The 17758-nt window shown below is 52.7% G+C and overlaps 1 protein-coding gene across 3 annotated transcripts in view; it reads left to right on the top strand.

Annotated features, from left to right (window-relative positions):
- Positions 1 to 7250: 7250 nt before the first annotated feature.
- Positions 7251 to 17758, top strand: part of KLHDC4 (kelch domain containing 4) — a 55335-nt gene continuing 44827 nt past the window's right edge. The window contains exons 1-4 of one of the 3 annotated variants that reach the window (XM_042919748.1): positions 7251 to 7413; positions 10979 to 11070; positions 14801 to 14879; positions 15616 to 15714. In XM_042919748.1, the coding sequence (XP_042775682.1) occupies positions 7315 to 7413; positions 10979 to 11070; positions 14801 to 14879; positions 15616 to 15714 (369 nt within the window). In that variant the 5' untranslated portion in view covers positions 7251 to 7314. Of the gene's footprint in view, positions 7414 to 10978; positions 11071 to 14800; positions 14880 to 15615; positions 15715 to 17758 lie in introns of those variants that run through there. The other 2 variants (XM_042919750.1, XM_042919749.1) reach the window with 2 other exon arrangements.

Here is a 17758-nt window from a genome sequence, read left to right as displayed (position 1 = left end):
AATTCAGAAAAGCCACTCTGCCCCGCCGGCTCCCTCCCCCGCCCCTCCCAACCCCCCGTCCCCTCACCGCCAGCCTGCAGGTGCGGTCCCCGTCCACACCAAGGCCCTCTGGCATGAGCGCCACGGCAGGGCAGGCTGTGTCTGTGCCCAGGAAGGCTGCAGGACACCTGACTTTGCGTGCAATGCCGGAACGCACGAGGGGATGATGCAATTTTCCCCGCACGTGGCCGTCCACGTAGCAGCACTGCCCTCTAGTGGCTGTGACTTTGCCAGCTCGGGACTCGTGACCAACTTTGAACCCCTGTCCTATCAGCCCCCGGGAGCCCGGGGAAACTGAGGCCAGGCCGGCTCCAGTCGCGTGCGACCCAGGCCCCCGCCACCCCGCAAGTGCCTTTAAAGGCTGCTGGGTTGTGAGGTGTGGGTGATGGGGTGACGCTCCCCTCCCAGGCTCCTTTGTCATTGTTGTGGGCACTGTGTCCACAGTCCCATGGCCCTGGGCCTGGCCGAGGACCATGGGAGCCGGTGGCCCACTAGGACCACGGCCTGCTCGTCACCTCCAGGGAAGCTCTATCTGCCGTGGCTGCTGTAAGTAAGCTGACCTTCCGTCACTCGGCCCTTTTTGCCCACGTCCTTGGCCCGGAACAGAGTCAGGTTGTGTCTGTGCTGTGGCACCCGGGCCGTAGACCAGAGTGGTCTGATGCCGGAGAGAAAATGAGACACCGCCTTCTACTTTCAAGAACGCTGGCGCAAGAAATTCGGACCCCTGTGATTTCCCCGTGGGGATGGGAGGGGCCAGGTGGGGTCAAGGGTCAGAACTGGGGAGGGATGCCCAGTTCAGGGTCCCTGGTAATTTTATTTTATTTTATTTTATTTTATTTTATTTTTAAAGATTATTTATTTATTTTGAGAAGGGGGGGGGGCATGTGAGCAGGAGAGGGACAGAGAAAGAGGGAGAGAGAGACAGGATCCCAAGTAGGCTCTACGCTGTCGGTCCAGAGCCTGACGTGGGACTCAGACGTACAAACCAGGAGATCGTGACCTGAGCCAAAATCAAGAGTCAGACGCTTAGCTGACTGAGGCTCCCAGATGCCCCAGTCCCTGGCTTTTTAAAGTGTGGTAACACTTTTCTCTTTTTTGTTTGTTTCTTTATTTTTTGTTATTATGCTTATTAATATAAATCAATGTGAACACTGCATGTGTGCCCGTGGGCAGAGCCGCTTTTCCCTGAGAAGGGTCATCAGCGCCCCCTGCTGGCCCCGAAGGCCGGCAGCGGGAATTTCCTCATCCGGCCGGGACTCAGGGGCATCCTGGAGACTGGCCTTGACAGCCAGGAAGCGACCTTTAAGACTCGAGGACGACAATGGGTCGGTGAGCAGCTTGTAAGGGCACCTTGCCTGCTCCTGTGAGAGCCTGTGGTGTGTGTCCCCTCACCCTGCTTTCCGGGAGGTGGGCACTGGCTGCCGAGACCCCACCCGCTGCAATCTGACTCCCAGCACTGGTCTTACAGGCTTTTGCTACTTTTTTTTTTTTGAAGGTATTAAATAAATACACCCCACCAGTATTTGGTGATTGTCGGTGTTCTGGATTTTGGACGTTGTAATAGGGGTGAGATGGTGTCTGTTTGTTTTACTTTGCATTTCCAGGGTGACATCTGGCCGGGAGCAATCTACCTTAATTATAAACCCATTAGCTAACTGCCTCTTCGTAGAGAGGGGATATTTGAGAGACTAGGACATCAGGCACATTTTGAGGGCAAGTGAGGGGCCCGGGGGGGGAGTGGAGGCAAGCGGGACTGGGGCACCTGGGTGGCTCAGTCGGTTAAGCGTCTGACTCTTGATTTTGGCTCAGGTCATGATCTCACGCAACTTCACGGCAGCGTCACTGGCGTTGGGGTTTTGCCCTGGAGCAGCTTCACTCATTTCCCGGAAGAACCTACTTTGTGTTTTTGTCTTCAGTGTTAACTGACTCCTGTTCCTGCCCCCCTCTGCCCAAGAGAGGGCTTCCTCCCCGGGGAGCTGACCGCAGATCCGGTAAGGGGGGTAAGGGGCCGTAGAGGATCAGAATTAAAGGTTTGCAATGAGACCATCAAGCCTCATGCGGTCAGAGTCCATCCATAAGGAAGACAGGATTTGCATCTTTCTCAAAATTCACCAGAATGGCTTGTCTGTCATCCCAGAAACTGTACATTTATCCATCGGTCCTATGTTCCTCTGCCGGACCTTTCTAAATCTTCACTCTCATCTCGGCGGGGTTTTCAAATGTGTGTGGTTCTTACTCTTTGGAAACGGATGATCCGTATGTAGCGTCGCGTGCTGTCCTAAAACGCTTGCGCACGGAGACACTCCCCTGTCTGTGCTGGACAGTGCTCTCCGCGTCCCTTGTCAGCCCCTCGGGGACTTCATTCATTCATTGTTTACGCATTATTTGTTAGCATGTAACGAATAGTGTGACCTCTCTGGGGGTCCAAAAGTGAACCAGACATGGTGGAAGGGAGATTAAAATCTAGGGGAAGAGAGCAACGGCACACAGGTAATTCCAACACAATGCGTTTCCAGTGTATTCTCAGGACCATTAGAGGAAGTTCATTAGCGGGAAAATCTTGATTTACCTGGAAATCAGATACTATGAACGTTATTCCTGGCGTGTCATTGAAAACCTGGGCAACACTTAACCAACTCACCGGTCTCGGATTGTCTGAAAACGATCCAGCCCTCAGAGTCTGATGTGGTAGTCTTTCTCGCACACACTTTCTATAAATTGCATCATTCACAAGCATGTTCAAGAGGAGAATATGAGTGAGTTCTGTACCCAGAATGCGGTTTCACTACTGCTTCTGCAAAGGGTCAGCACCTTCAGAAGGTAAGAGCCACGTGGTTGCACAGTGACGGGAAAGCCCTTCTTGAGAAGCAGGCATTTTTAGCAGCGTGATCTAACTTCATGGCCGGGCATCTGGGACTTAAGGGGCTGCCACTAGTAACCTTCAGTGTAAGAGCATGCACGGCCCGTGGCTCATTGCCACGGCGGACTCATTGCCATCCATGCGACGTTCAAGGTTGCTTCCGCACTTGCAGCGACCGTATCCAGCATGGCTCCCACCTTCTGTTCCATTTTCGGCATTATTTTCCGGGTTTTGGTGTTGTCTTCTCCCCAGTTTTTGTATCTGACAACCTACGAAGTGTCCTCGATCTTCATGTGATGCCTCTGAGATCCAGTGATAAAGAGGGACAGGGCAAGAACAAGAGCGAGGGGGGTCCTGTACAAGGAGCCAAGCAGATGAGGGAAATGGCAACACGTTTTTGTTCATCATCAGTCGGCAGGAAAGTCCCACAAATGCTGAGAGTGGCTGCACGTGGGAGGGAAGCCTGTGGGTGGCCTTGAAGTTTCCTTCTTAGCCTTGTCTGTATTTTCCAGATTACATCCTGAAAACTACGATTTAAGACAGGAAGCTAGGCTGCAGCATGGTCAATTGTGTTAATGGACCAGTCATCCATTCCAAGCAACTGAGAATGCTGGGCAAACGTCGAAACGGGTCTTCTTAAAGACATTGCAAAATGAACAAGGAGCCAAGTGTTACCAAATCAGCATCTAACAAAAACTGGACGCAAAAACATTGGGTAGAAACTAGATTCTGCAAATGGCTTTTGATTCCAGGCATGAGCAAGCGTTGCCATGTTCGACTTCGGTTTTGAAGCCAAAGGGCAGGGGAAAAAATTCGTCAAGCCCAAGGCTGACCCAGGTGGCATCTCAAAGAAGTTAGAGGATCTCAGATTAAGCTGAGTTTCCTCAGAGTGAGCAACCCTGCCCCCCAATACTTTGGGGACCACAAGGACGTCACCTCAGTGCTGAGCAGGTGGGGAGGCAAAGATCCTGAGGTGTTATAACCATATCCCTGCCCATCCTTGGATTTTTCAGCCTACCTTTGCATGGCCTGGGTTGTCAGAAAGAACTTAGGCTACGAATCTGGGCTCGGGATGTCGTGAACCAGCAGCGCCATGGTCCTCTGGCAGAAGCTAAGGCAATTCCCCTCTGGAGAAAGATGCTTTCGCTGAAATCTTTCAAAGGATACACACAAGCTGTGCTCTGAAGAAAATGAGCAGCATTACTGCAGCATAAACTGATTAATATACGTACTTTAAGGAAATAGAAGACAAGCTTTAAAATATCTGCAGAGAACAGAAAGCTATACACGTGACCTAGCAGCTCTGAGAAAAGAAATAGAACTTTTGAGAATACACTAATCATAATTAAAAATTATACGGACAGGTCAGGCGGATTTGATGGAGCCGAGCAAAGAACCCATGAACTAGTAGATAAACCAGAAAGAATGATCCAGAATGTGGTACAAAGAGACAAAGAAATGGAAAATGTGGACAGTAGTTAAGAGACCTGAAACAAGGACCGGGAAAGGGGTGGCATGTGTTTAACTGGAGGTCCAGGACAAGAGGAGCGAGAACAGACAGCATCCTCTGAAGAGAAAATGAGAGAGAAATTCCTGGACACAATAAAGCCTCCGTCCCCAGCTTCAGGAAGACTACCGAACCCCAGGCAAGAGAAATAAAGAATTAATATCTAAATATATCTTAGCGAAACTGCAGGATAATAAGGATGAAGATAAGATCATAAAAGCAGGTAGGGGGGAAGAAACTTTCCAGAAAGATCTTTGGAAAATCTCTAAGTCTTTAGAAACTAAATAGCACACTTCTAAGTAACCCAGGGGTCTAAGAAGAGCTCAAAAGAGAAATTAGGCAGTATCTTGAACTGAATGGAAGTCAAACCATAACGCATTACAATTTGTAAGATGCACCTGAACCGTCATCAAAAGGAGACCGAGAACTCTTAAAGATTTCAAATAAATGGATTAAATTACAAAAAAAGGAGAAAAGGTCCCCAAATACTTGGAAATTAAGCAGCACATTTTAACCCCAGAGAGGAGAGAATTTTGCTTTCAGCCTCGATGGAGCAAGGAGACCGGGTCTACCCCTTCCCTTCAGGCTTCTAGAAAACCGGACAAATGTACAAAGCAACGGGTTGATTTCACTCCTTCCCCTTTCTCTCCTAACCCCTTCCTCCCTTCATCCATCCCTCCTTATTCCTTGCTTCACTTCGCAAAGCATTTGAGGAACATCTATGTTTCTCTGTCTTGTTAGAACCAAACTTCCTGGAAGCTGGTGGGCGTGACTTCTGTTTTGTATCTCCTATTCTGGTACAGTGTTCACCGCTGCAGTCCAGTTAATGTTGTTACATGAAATGATTGTCAGCCAGCTCTATTTCATGCCGTCATTTCACAGCACACAGAATCTCTTAAGTTGGCATTTTGCGAAATTTTTCTAAGTTTTTTTGTTATTTCACTTGATTCTCCCAAGAATTTTGTGTAGTAAGTGGGCTATTTTAATATTCTCATTTTTTTCCAGATGGGAAACGTGCAAAGAACCACAACATCCATACCGCACTTGGGAGAGCTTTCCAACTACACTGATTATTTGGAACGAGGGTAATGAGGTCGAGCCATTGTTAATCAGTTTTCTCTTCTGTGTTTCAACTTGAAGACAGCAGAGGGCGCCTGTCCACACAAAAGATACACTCTAGCCATAAACGTTATATTAGATGTAAGATAACCCATTAAAGTTTCAAAAGTATGATTTCACTAAAATAGGACTATGTAGTTAATCTTGTCACCATTTTAGGATTCTGATCTCATTTTAAATGTTCTAGCCTCTCTGTGTCTGGGTAATGAGAATTTCAACCTCACGTAAATCACCATGACAAATATCGTCCAAGCACCTTCCAACTTGGCTTCAAGATTCTTTCGGATAATAAAAGCATTAAGCCCCACATCGACCAGACCCTTCTAAATCTTAAAAAGGAATATGCTCTCCCTTTCTCAGCCTTCAAGAGGGGAACACTGTAATGAATTTCCTACAGATGCGCTGGGACTCAAGGGTCATTTGGCTTCAAGTGCATTGCCTCGAGGTCACCCGATATTCTTAGAAAAGTACAAAAGGATTAGGTATGTTCTTAAAGTCATATTGCACTAGAAGGAAAGTGGGGGCAATAGTAAGGACTTGGCCCTTTGTAGCTCATTGTTGGCGGTGATTATGTCTGGAAGCTCAGGAGCCAGCTCACTGTGAGATGCTGTAGCCCTTTTTCGGATATACTTCTGTTTTTTCCCCCTTTTATCACACATGGTCTCACATGTCCATGTGCCGGGACACATGGTATTTTGCCAAATGCTTGCTTTTGTCATTAATTTGCTCTATTTCCTTGATCACGAGCCCAAAAGATGACATTTCCTTTTCTCTAAATTTATTTATTTTGAGGTGGGGAGGGGAAGAGAGAGAGAGAGAGAGAGAGAGAGAGAGAGAGAGAGAGAGAGAGAGAATCCCATGCAGGCTCTGAGCTGTCAGCACAGAGCCAGACATGGGGCTGGAACTCATGAACCCTGAGAGCATGACCTGAGCAGAAATCGAGTCAGATGCTTAATGGACTGAGCCACGTAGGAGCCCCAAAGATGGCATTTTCTAAGTAATGTTAAGAATTTTCATTGAACCCTGTCCAAGCCATAGTATTCCATGCCCTACAAATAAATTTCCCATTTATACGGGTATTTCAGTCCAATCCTAGAGCACAATTTCCTAGCAGGCAGTTTCAGTTTCTCAGTTTCTTGCTGAGCTGACTGCTCTTGGAGGGGGATCATCAGCCCTCCCCTACGGCTGAAGCAGCAAGTCCTCTATCGCGGGACATCTGAGGAAACTCGGTGGACAGCGGATGGCAGGACATGTTTCCTCGTTTAGCACGAGATCCTCAGCACCTAACCCCGTGCGGGAGGAGGGACTGTCTTCCCTGGAAATCCTTGCAGATGTATGAACATTTGCCTGGGGACGGAAGTCGAAGCAATAATTAAACCCGCAAAAGGGTCCGAGGTTAGGAGCAAAATGTGGCTCCCGTCCCGAGTCACCCAACCGGGTCACTCTGCGAGGCTAAGTAATTTGGCCGCATCCAGTAAACACTCGCAGCCCAGGCCAGCTGGCTCGGCGGGGCCCCAGGGGGAGGGCAGGCGGGGCCTCCCACGGCCGGGCCGGCAGCTTCCCACCCACGCGCCCCCCAGCCCGAGGGCGCCCAGCCTGTCCCCGGAGCCCCAGCGCCCGGGCTCCGGGAGTTTCGGCCGCCGACCGGAAGCACGCGCGTAGCGCGCCGGAAGTGACGCTTCCCCGCGCCCGCCCCTGCGAGCGCGTATTTCCGGTGCGCCGCGCCGCGCCGCGCTCTGCTTCGCTGCCCGCCTCTCTGGGAGTCCTGGTTCCACCTCGGGTCGGCGCGATGGGTAAGAAGGGCAAGAAGGAGAAGAAGGGCCGCGGGGCGGAGAAGACGGCCGCCAAGATGGAGAAGAAGGTGTCCAAGCGCTCGCGGAAGGAGGAGGTGAGCGGGGCCGGCGGCCAGGCCCGGCGCCTTCTCCACGCGAGCCACCCGCCCCCTCCGTGCGCGCTGCTGGGGTCCCGGGTCCCGTCGGGCTTCCCTCGGCCGGGAGGCGAGGGGACCGGGCGAGGGCCTCCGCTTCTGAGCCTTGCCCTTCTTCCTTAAAAGTAGGGTGCATGCCCCTCACGGCCGCCCGGAGCCGTGAGCGTCAGCGGGAGCAAGTGCAACTGTGGGGATTCCAGAACGGTTGTTGGCAACAGTGCTGCCTTTTCTCTCCCGCTCTCTACTTCTCTCTCTCTTTCTCTCTCTCTCTCTAGCTCTCTCCTTTCTTTCTCTCTCCCTCTGGCCTCTCGCTGTATCTCCCTCTGTCTCCGCGCCGCCGGGTCTGCGAATGGATCAGTACTGAACTTAGCGTTGAGTATTTTGAGTGTTCTGCTTTCCGTCGGCGGTTGCACATGGACTTCCCGACCTGGGTGATCTACGGTGGTTAGTGACAGTTTGCTGTGTGCCAGGTGCTCTGCTGCCTGGGCTCCGGTCCTCCCGACCGAGTGAGGCAGGCAGCTTTGGCATGCCCACCTGACAGTTAGGAAATCAGCAGCTAACAAGTTACAGAGCTGGGAAGCGCCGCGGGGCTGTAATCCGACCAGATGTTCCCATTCCCGGGCTCTTAACCACGTTGCCCTTTTTCTTCCCGAGCCATTCACGTCTCTGCTCTCTCCTCTGTCAGACAGTGGGATTGGGCTTTGATGCTCTCAGGCTCTTCACCGGTTAAGTCCTAGGGCCCTGCATCCACAGGTCTGGGTCTGAATCTCATCTCTGCCACAACGAGCCGGAAGACCTCAGAGGAGCATGGCCTGCCTGCGCAGCGTCTGTGCCTCAGTTTCTCGCGCGTGAAGTAGGGCTAGTGGCCGCGTGTGCCTGGGTAGGGTTGTGCACAGAAAGACCGTTAGTTTTGGGGGAATCTTTAGACCGGTGCTTGGCACATAGTGGGCACTCGGTAACTGTTAACAGGTGTTCACTCATCGTCACACCTCTCTGCAGTGCCCAGTACTTAGATGGCGGTAGCAGCGGCTCCCCCGTGCAGAGAACCTGTCGGGTCTGGGGCCTGGGACTCTGCATGTTGCCTCCACTCATCCTCACAACAGACCTTCGGGATCACTGGTCATCTGATTAGGTCAGGCCCACAGAGGATAACCTCCCTTTCTTAAAGCCAGCTGTGTCATATAACGTAACCTCATGAGAGTGCGTCCCGTCCTTTCGTGGCGGGGGACTGAGGGGGGATCTTGGGGACAGCTTGGAATTCTGCCTGCCACAGAACTCGTGTCTCACATACCCGGTGGACAACTCCACTTGGGTGTCACGCAGATTCCTCCCCCTTCCACGCTGTCGGTATTGAAGCCCTTCTGCCTCCATGGAAGATAATTTCTCAGGTGAATGACATTGGACCAGGAGCCCTGAAGTGATTGTGACTCCCAACACTCCCTTCTCCACCCAGGTCTCTGTAAAGTTCCGGGAGGTCAGTTGTCTTGCGTAGCTAACACAGCGGTTTTGCGTTAGGGTTGTAGCCTTTAGGCCACTGCTCACCTAAAGTGGCAGGATAATGGGTGTTTTCGTGGGCTGCGTGAGGGTGAGAATTGGTAGAACCCCTCTGAATCCTAATTTGTCCTCGTGGAGAAAATTGGAAGGTGCCACGTGCAGTTACACACCGGCAGGCTTGCCTTGGAAAAACTCCCCAGCTGCATGAAGACGGGTACAAACGTGGAGCTAGGAGTATTGTTTGTGAAGACAGAACGTTGGGATTGGCCCAGGCGTTGAGCAGCACGGAGGGTAGAGAAGCCGGACGGAGTCGGAGCTCTGCCACGGCGGAAGTGAAGGGATTCGGCATATCAGGCTGTGGCAGTGTTGAGCAGAACGGCAGTTTGCAAGAGAATACGCAGTACGACGTCAGTGGCGTGGAGGAATAACGTGGGTCACTTAGAGAGATGTTTGTGTGGTGAAAGAATAAAGAAGGGCTCAATAGTAAGGCGCCCTCTGTTCCAGGTAGTGGCCGCTTCCTGGGGGCCCGGGGGTGCACGGTGGGGAGGCGGAGGGCTGCGGGTGGCTGTTCAGGCCAAGGACTGTGGCGTTCTGACAAAAGGAGCTGAGAGAAAGCCCTTGGAGCTTAGAGTGAGGAGGTGGGGTGGGAAATGAAATGGGCAGAATGGTCTGGAAGTGTGGGTTTTTTTTTTTTAATTTTTCTTTTTCGTTAACGCTTATTCACTTTTTGAGAGAGAGAGACAGAGTGTGAGCAGGGCAGGGGGCAGAGAGAGAGGGAGACACAGAATCGGAAGCAGGCTCCAGGCTCTGAGCTGTGAGCACAGAGCCTGACGTGGGATTCGAACCCACGAACCGTGAGATCATGACCCGAGCTGAAGTCGGACGCTTAACCGACTGAGTCACCCACACGCCCCTGGAAGTGTGTTTAAGTGCAGGAAGGACATCTGCCTACGTTGCGGGATGAGGGCTGTGGGATGGGGAGGGAGAGAAGCAGGGAAGGAGGCGGGGACACATCTCAGACCCCAGTACAAGCAAGGTGAGGACAGTGAGCTTTCAAGAAGAGACGAGGACAGAAGGACACACTGGGGGTGTGCGATCACTAGTGAATGCAGGGATGCAGACTCTGGCCTGGGAGGAGGGAGACCAGGTTCCAGGGCCGCCCAGCTGTGCAGGTCACTTGGCACCTTGACTTCTAAGTCTGTTTCTGCACTTGTGAAAATAAACCCAGATTGGCTGCAGGTGATAGTTGCAGAACCCCTGCGTGCAGGCGCCGTTCTGCACAGACTGACTGGTCTTACTTGGAGCTTATCTTTTATTATTTTGGTGGGAAGGAGGAGGAAACAAATAACTGAGTGAGGGAAGTCTCAGAGCCTGCTGTGCAGACAGCGGAGCGTGCTGGCGGGCGGCCCCGGCCTGGCTTTCTGAGAAGCGGTGGAAAGTGCTGGCAGGAAGTCAGGGCCGGCTTGTCTGAATGGAGGGGAGGGCCCTCTGTGCGGGGTGTGAGGGTGTGAGGTGGGGTGCTGCGTGCAGCGTGCGTGCATCTAAGTATACTTGCGAGAAAACTGCCTCTAAGGTCGAGCTCTGAGTACTTTTGCAAATGTCAGATTCTCTGTCTTTAAAATGGGAGGAACACATTCATATTCTCAGATGTGACTGGCCCCTGGTCAGGTCAGACAGTGGGAAAGGTGACCCAGGCCTGACGGCCGCCTGGGGGGCTCAGTCGGTTGAGCATCCGACTCTTGATTTAGGCTCAGGGAGCCCCATGTGTCTCCCTCTCTGCCCCTCCCTCTCCCTCCCCCTCCCTCTCTCTCCCTCCCCCTCCCTCTCTCTCCCTCCCCCTCCCTCCCTCTCTCTCTCTCTCTCTCTCTCTCTCTCTCCCCCCTCCCTCCCCCTCTCCCCCTCTCCCCCCCTCCCCCCCCTCCCTCCCCCGCCTCTCTCTCCCTGTCTCTCTCTCTCTCTCTCTCTCAAAACAAATAAGCATTAAAAAGAGTTTAAGAGCATGTCTCAGGTGTGACTGCTTATCTGCCTTTAGGAAGACCTGGAAGCTCTCCTCGCGCACTTCCAGGCGCTGGACGCCACAAAGACTCAGGTCGTGGAGACACCGTGCCCCCCGCCTTCTCCGAGGTAAGTGAGCCAGGGCTCTTCGCTCTGGCTTCTGACGGTTTGCGTATGTCGGACAAGCACTTTAAGTTGGCGCCATGTTGGGGTGCCAGGGTGGCTCAGTCTGCTAAGCGTCCGACTTCGGCTCGGGTCGTGATCTCACGGTTTGTGAGTTCGAGCCCCGCGTCGGGCTCTGTGCTGTCCTCGTGGAGTCCACCTAGGATCCTCTGTCTCCCTCTCTGCCCCTCCCCCGCTTGCGCCCTCTCAAAAATAAACATTTAAGAAAATAAGCAAAGTGGCTCCGTGTTGTCGTGAATAACCAGGCACGTGGGACGTCTTCATCATGAAAACCCACTCCCGTTCCAGATAAGCTCCCACACAACGGTTTTTGACTTTTCTTCTGAAGAACGGGACTGAGGCTCTTCTGCCCGGTTGTCACAAGCAACATGGAAGCGGGGTCCCCCAGCTCAGCTGCTCGGTGGGACCGTGCCGTTTGAGAGCTGTCCAGCTGGTCGCGGCTCATGGACTAGAGTGTCACCCCAGTGAGCTCTCCGGTTCTTAAAACCTTTCAAAGCTGTGTGTCTCAGGCACAGACCTCCAAATCCGTCTTCTGTCGCTGTTTGTTCCTGACGGCAAGTGGGACTTTCGGACGTCAATGTGTGTACGCCATTTTGAAAGAACTTGTGAATTACGTGAGGGACTCCGGTCTCGTAGGGTTTCAGGTACCTCTCGGATGAGCCGGGATGAGCAGGCTTTGGTTTTCCTCTGACTTCTTCCTCTTCTGTGCCAATCCCTGTCCCCTCGGCGTCCGAATTCGGGTTGTGTTATGATTCGATTTAGGGTTCCGCTCGCTGCCGACAGAGTAGGGGGAAGACATTGCCTGCGTTGAGCTGGGAACCGGGAAAGGCCAGGTGACCCTAGAAAAGGTCCCGCCTTCTTCAGAGAAGGGGAGAGATGTGTTAACTTCACAAGCACCCGAGACTGGTTGAAAAATGATTTGCTCGCTTTCCGTCAGGATCAAAACTACCCTTCCTCGCGCCGTGGTTGCAACGGAGATGAGTTTTACCAGGGCTGTCGTCGGCCTGAGAGTGGAGGCCTGGGGGCCAGCTCTTCCGGAAGGGAGGCGCAGGTGACGGCTCTGACGCTCACATCCCACCTGCCTGGGACACGGGGTTTAGTCCTCGGCTCCTCCGAGGTGGGGGGACGGCGCGCCTGGCCCTGAGCAGAACGGCGTGACGCGGACGGCTACCCAGCGGCCCCCAGGGTTGCGGGTTGTTCCTGTCTTCGCGTGAGAAACGACGTTAGGGGTCCGGCTTGCTTTCCCGCGTATCGGCACGTTCCCATTGAGGCCAGCACGTTCCACGTGTGGTAGACGTGCGTTTTCCTTTGAATCGTTAAAGCAGAGGAGTCCTGGGAGTCCAAGGCTTCGTGTGCACAGCACCCAGGGGAAGCCACTTTGAACGTGGATGGATTTTTCGTCCCCCTTTTGCTGACATTTTCAAACCTTTCCTCAAGTGATGTCATCCCAAGAGCCAGGCTTAATGTTAGCATATAATTTGGAAGGTTAGTGCTTCCCTGGTCCGCTGGGAACACTTTCTGGCAGAAGGGAGTGGTGCTCTGAGCTGAGATCGGCCGTCTTCCGGTCGGCCACCCGGCGGCTTGTCACCGCCTCCTCCTCCATCGTGTTCTGGGAAACACCGTGCAAACTACGGAGTTTCGTGAGCGCGTGTGCCCGCAGGTGTTGGTTGTGCTGTAGTTTAAGGGGGAAGGAAGGGCCATACACTCCTTTCCCTCAGGGCCGCAGGGCTCCGGACGCAGGCCCCAGGAGGCGGACGCGGCCCGGGGCGTGCGCCAGCGACCCTGTGACCCTCCGGGCCTGCCCTGGGTGCTCTTTCCTGGGGGTGCTTGTTACTCTTCCACAGGGAAAAAAAATTTTTTTTTTTTTTTTTAAGTTTGAGAGAGAGAGTGTGAGAGCGAGAACCTCAAGCAGGCTCCGTGCTGTCGGCGCAGAGCCTGCCTTGGGCCTCGGTCGCACAAAGCGTGAGATCACGACCTGAGCCAAGCTCGAGAATCGGACGCTCAGCCACTGAGCCCCCCGGGCGCCCCCACCACAGAAAAGCGTAGTAGGTTAAGTGAAGAAAAGATTCTGCGTTAAAGAGCTTCGGGAACAGCTGGTTTCCTTTTGAGACTAAAAAAAATCGTAGTGAAAGATATCTAATGTGAAAGTTTCCATTTCCACCATTTTTAGCTCTACAGCTCACTGGGGTGACTTCCGTTCACGGTGCTGTGCAATAACCCATTTCCGGAAATTTCCATCACCCGCCATGGGAGCACTGGACCTATTAGCATTAGCAGTCACTCCCGTCCCCCTCCTCTCTGCCCATGGTGGCCTCCACTTTCTGGTTTTTTGGTTTGCCTGTTCTGGATGTTTCATACAAGTGCAATCAGTCTGTCCCTGTGTGTCTGGCTTCTCTCGCTCACTTAGCACAACGTCCTCGAGGCCCACCCACGCTGTAGCGGGAATCTGAGCTGCTTTCCTTTCGGAGAGCAGTAGCGTTCGATTACGTGGAGGCACGGCATTGTGTGTGTCCGGTCAGCTCGTGACACACTCTGCCATTGTTCACGCCTCTTGGCTGTCGTGAGTGATCCTGTATGGACGTCGCCATACAGGGGTCTGGGTGAGCCTGTTCTCGGTCTTCCTGGGCACATACCAGGGGGCGGAGCTGCTGGGTCCTGTGGTGATTTCGTGTTTAATCGTGAGGCAGTTTGCCACAGCGGTAGCACTATCTTAACACTGGCTTCTTTCCTGCAAACTTTCTCAGCGTCTGAAATGTGTTGTGGACAGTAAATCCCCGAGGGAAGATAGAGTTGCCTCATTTCTCCAACTTCGTTGACCTCGAAACCTTTGTTTTCCTTGATGAACTCCTTCGGAATTAGGTTGCAGTACGCGCCCTGGGGACCCCGCTCGTGGGGATTTTGAGAGAAGTATTTTCCGCTGATGGTTCGTCCTGTCCTCTCACCCCCATCGCTGTCCTTCAGTACTTCCTACTGAGATGGTCTGGGGTGTTTACAGATTCCTTTCCGCTGCTCCTTTGTCTTCAGGTGTAATATAAGCACAAAGCTACTGACATTTTAAATTTTTTTAATGTTTTAATTTGTTTTTGAGACAGAGACAGAGACAGAGCTAACAGGGCAGGGGCAGAGAGAGAGGGTGAGAGAGAATCCCAAGCAGGCTCCACACTGTCAGCACAGAGCCCGTTGTGAGTCTCAAACTCAAAAGCTGTGAGGTCATGAGCTGAGCCGAAATCAAGAGTTGGACGTCTAATGGACTGAGCCATCCGGGCGCCCCTCATTTGTATTTTTTTAGGTGGAAGGAGATACTGTATTGAAATGCCCAAACACTGGACTTTTTAGAACGGCTTTGATTGTGATTCAAGGGCATAGACCCTTAAAGTGTAGGTCTGCTCTGGAAATTTGGGCACTGGGGCGGGAGCTCCTAGACTTCTCACTGCCTGATGGTCTTTAGCCAGGTGCTATGTGAGTCACGCAGGTCCAGGGCTGTCCTGGGAGACTGGTGTGGTGGCCGTGAGGTGGCATTTAAGGGTTGGGGCCTTAGCTTCCATTCAGAGTGCCGGGCTTCTACGGGAGTTCGGGAAGGCGATAAAGGCCTCTGATGGGAAGGGAGGTGGGCTCTCAGCGGGGCTCCGCGTGGCCGGATTGCGCGCTGACCGGCCCCTGCTTCTGTCTCGTGTAGGTTGCACGCCTCCTTGTCTGCGCATCCTGACAAAGATGAATTAATCCTTTTCGGAGGTGAATATTTCAATGGCCAAAAAGTAAAGTATATATTTTTTTCTTTTCCCCACAAATTTCCACGGGTCTCATTTTGAGCAAAATTAATTTAAAGCAGCGATATCAAACACGCACCGGTCCCGCCTCGTGAGCTTACAGGGCTGGCACGTGACCTTGTCCTGGACCAGCCACCAGGACCCTCTAGTGACCTCTAGGGTCACTCCTCGTATTGCCTGCTTGAGCTAGACAGGCACCCTGCTCACTCGGGCTGACGTTCGTGCCTGTGAGGCGTTTCCAGGGTTGTTTCCTACCCCTACCAGTGGGGTAGGAAAGTGCTCGTAAATTGTAGAGCTAATTTTCATTTCTGAGCGGGCCAAAAAGACCTGTATTTCAGAGTTGAGTATAAACAGTTAGAAAAGCAGGAGTTCCCTTCCCTCCGTGCTGAGGACCCCTGTGAGTCTGACTTAACCTGTTCATCTTCCACTCTGAATTTTCATGCATTTTAAAAACCAGGCTTGACTTGAAGAGAGAGACAACTTGGGAGCAGCAAGGGATCTTGGTATCTTAGGCCCTAGTAGGCATGGTGGGAAGTCTTTTTCTTTGTCATTATCCCAAAGGCTCCCAGGGGACCAGCCCCAGGCCTCCTGCATCGGTGTGATTTGCATGGCTTTATGAAACCCGTTTCCCGGGGACAGCTAGTGATCGAGATCTCATGTTCCACCTACCGTCGCTTGTGTCGAGGCATCCTTCGTGATACTAAATCCCTCTTCTTTTTCGCAGACATCTGTGTATAATGAACTCTACACCTACAGTATCAGGAAGGATGCCTGGACCAAAGTGGAGATCCCCAATCCGCCCCCGAGGCGCTGTGCTCACCAGGTATGTCGGCATCGACCGTCAGCCCTCCCTCCTTCCCTGGGAGGGCCCTGTTACGTGCTTGGAGAGTTTGTAAGTGACAGGCCGCCCGGCACGGAGAGGCCGGGACCTGCACAGGGTCCTCGCTGGCCGTTCCTAATTTGGACTCGTGCCTGAGCTGCTTCCCTCACGATACGGGGCTGGACGCCTTCTGCAGGCGGCCTGAAGGTCGTGTGAAGAAATCCAGGCAAAGGTGCCTAGTGCCGTGCTTGGCGTGTAGCGGCCACTTGGCGAAACGCTCCTCCGTTCGAGCGAGAGGCTCCCGTGGGCCCAGGTCCTGGTGGCGAGAGAGAGGGATTCCTCGGGAGAAGCGGAATGTTCAGGTGGTTGTTGGGGGACCGGATGGGTCGTAGCCAGAGGCAGCTAAGGCTGATGAAGTCAGCGTGCTGTCGGCTAGTTTCTGCTCACCCTAGGGGGCCTCCAGGTGCTGTGACTCCACGGGGACAGACTCTCGGTCTTGCTCGTTATCATAGCCCCGTGCTCTGAGCAGCGTCAGGGCACAAAAAATAATTTGGCGACACCTTTCCGGCGTGGACAGGGATGCTTGTGTGTGTCTGCCGTGGTGAGAGTAAACCCCGTGCACGGGACGTGGGGGTCCCTTCTCTGGTTGTTGGCTCACAGGGAGCCTGCTGACCTGGGATTGAGTCGGGAGGAGGGCCTGCCTGCTGGGACTGCATGATCGTCTCGTGCACGCAGAGACTTGAGGGCGTTTGGACTGGTGTGTCTTGTGGAAAGAAAGATGTACTTGGAGGGTTAACGGTCGGATCTCAGTAAGCTTGGGTTTTAGTAACGGAGCTTGAGGAGTTTGATGCGTTCGCTGGAGCCGCCCCAGTTCCTGAGGATGCGCCAGGCCTCCAGGCCGCGGAGGAGGCCTGTCCTGTCCCGGCCGTGGTCTCCCCAAGCCCCCAGCCCTCCCAGATGGCTCATCGGATGGAGCGGTCCCACGCGTGCCATGTCACGTGATGTGGGCTCGGGCTTCTTTGGAGTGTCTTTTTTTTTTTTTTTTTTTTAATTTATTTTATTTTTATTTTTTAATTTTTGTTTATATTTTTTTAACGTTTATTTTTGAGACAGAGAGAGCATGAGCAGGGGAGGGGCAGAGAGAGAGGGAGACACAGAATCTGAAACAGGCTCCAGGCTCTGAACGAGCTACCCAGGTGCCCCTAGGGAGTTTATTTTCTTATGCATTTTAATCACAGTTACTAACTATGTCCTTGAAGAATTAGGGTCGCGAAAGTCTTTGAGACATTTAAATTCAGTTATTTTGCCAGGGTGCTCAGCAGGTTCTGATTCGTATGCCTTCCTTAGGAGGGATTAATAATATCCTTGTAGTTAAGGTTAGTTTGCTGTTTTCTCTGAATTTCACAATGAATCAGCAACGGGAAACAGAAAATTGGTTGTAAGGTCTTTTGCCTAAAGTTTCTTATAGTCTAAGTTCTACTACATTAAATTCTGAGACCTAGAACTTTCCTTCTGGAGCACCTGGGTGGCTTAGTTGGTTGAGCATCTGACTCTTGATTTCGGCTCAGGTCATGCTCCCAGGGTCTTGGGATCAAGCCCTGTGTGGGGCTCCGTGCGGGTGTGGAGCCTGCTTGAGATTCTCCCTCCCTGTCTCCTCCTCTTCCCCTCTCCCCCTCTCTGACACCCTCCCCTTTCCTCTCTCTCCTACCCTCCCTGTCTGCCACCCTCCCCCTCTCCCCCTCTTTCCCACCCTCGTCTCCCCCTCTCCCCTTCTCTCTCACCCTTTCTCCCTCCCTCTTCCCCTCTCTGCCCCCTCCCCCTCTTTCCCACCCTTGCCTCCCCTCTCCCCTTCTCCCACCCTCTCTCTCCCTCCCTCTTTCCCCTGCTCATGCCCTCTTTCTCAAATTAAAAAAACAACAACAAAAAATTAAAACTTTTTAGACTAATTTAACATGTTGGAAGTCACATTTTTTCATCTTCTCTTTAACTGGGACTAAGAGAGTAGAAACGGAAGCTTATACGTACACCTTTCTTTTCTCCTAGATTC

The sequence above is a fragment of the Panthera leo genome, chromosome E2, assembly GCF_018350215.1.
Source record: "Panthera leo isolate Ple1 chromosome E2, P.leo_Ple1_pat1.1, whole genome shotgun sequence".
NCBI classification, from domain to species: Eukaryota; Metazoa; Chordata; class Mammalia; order Carnivora; family Felidae; genus Panthera; species Panthera leo.
This window is presented reverse-complemented; position numbering and strand designations above follow the sequence as displayed.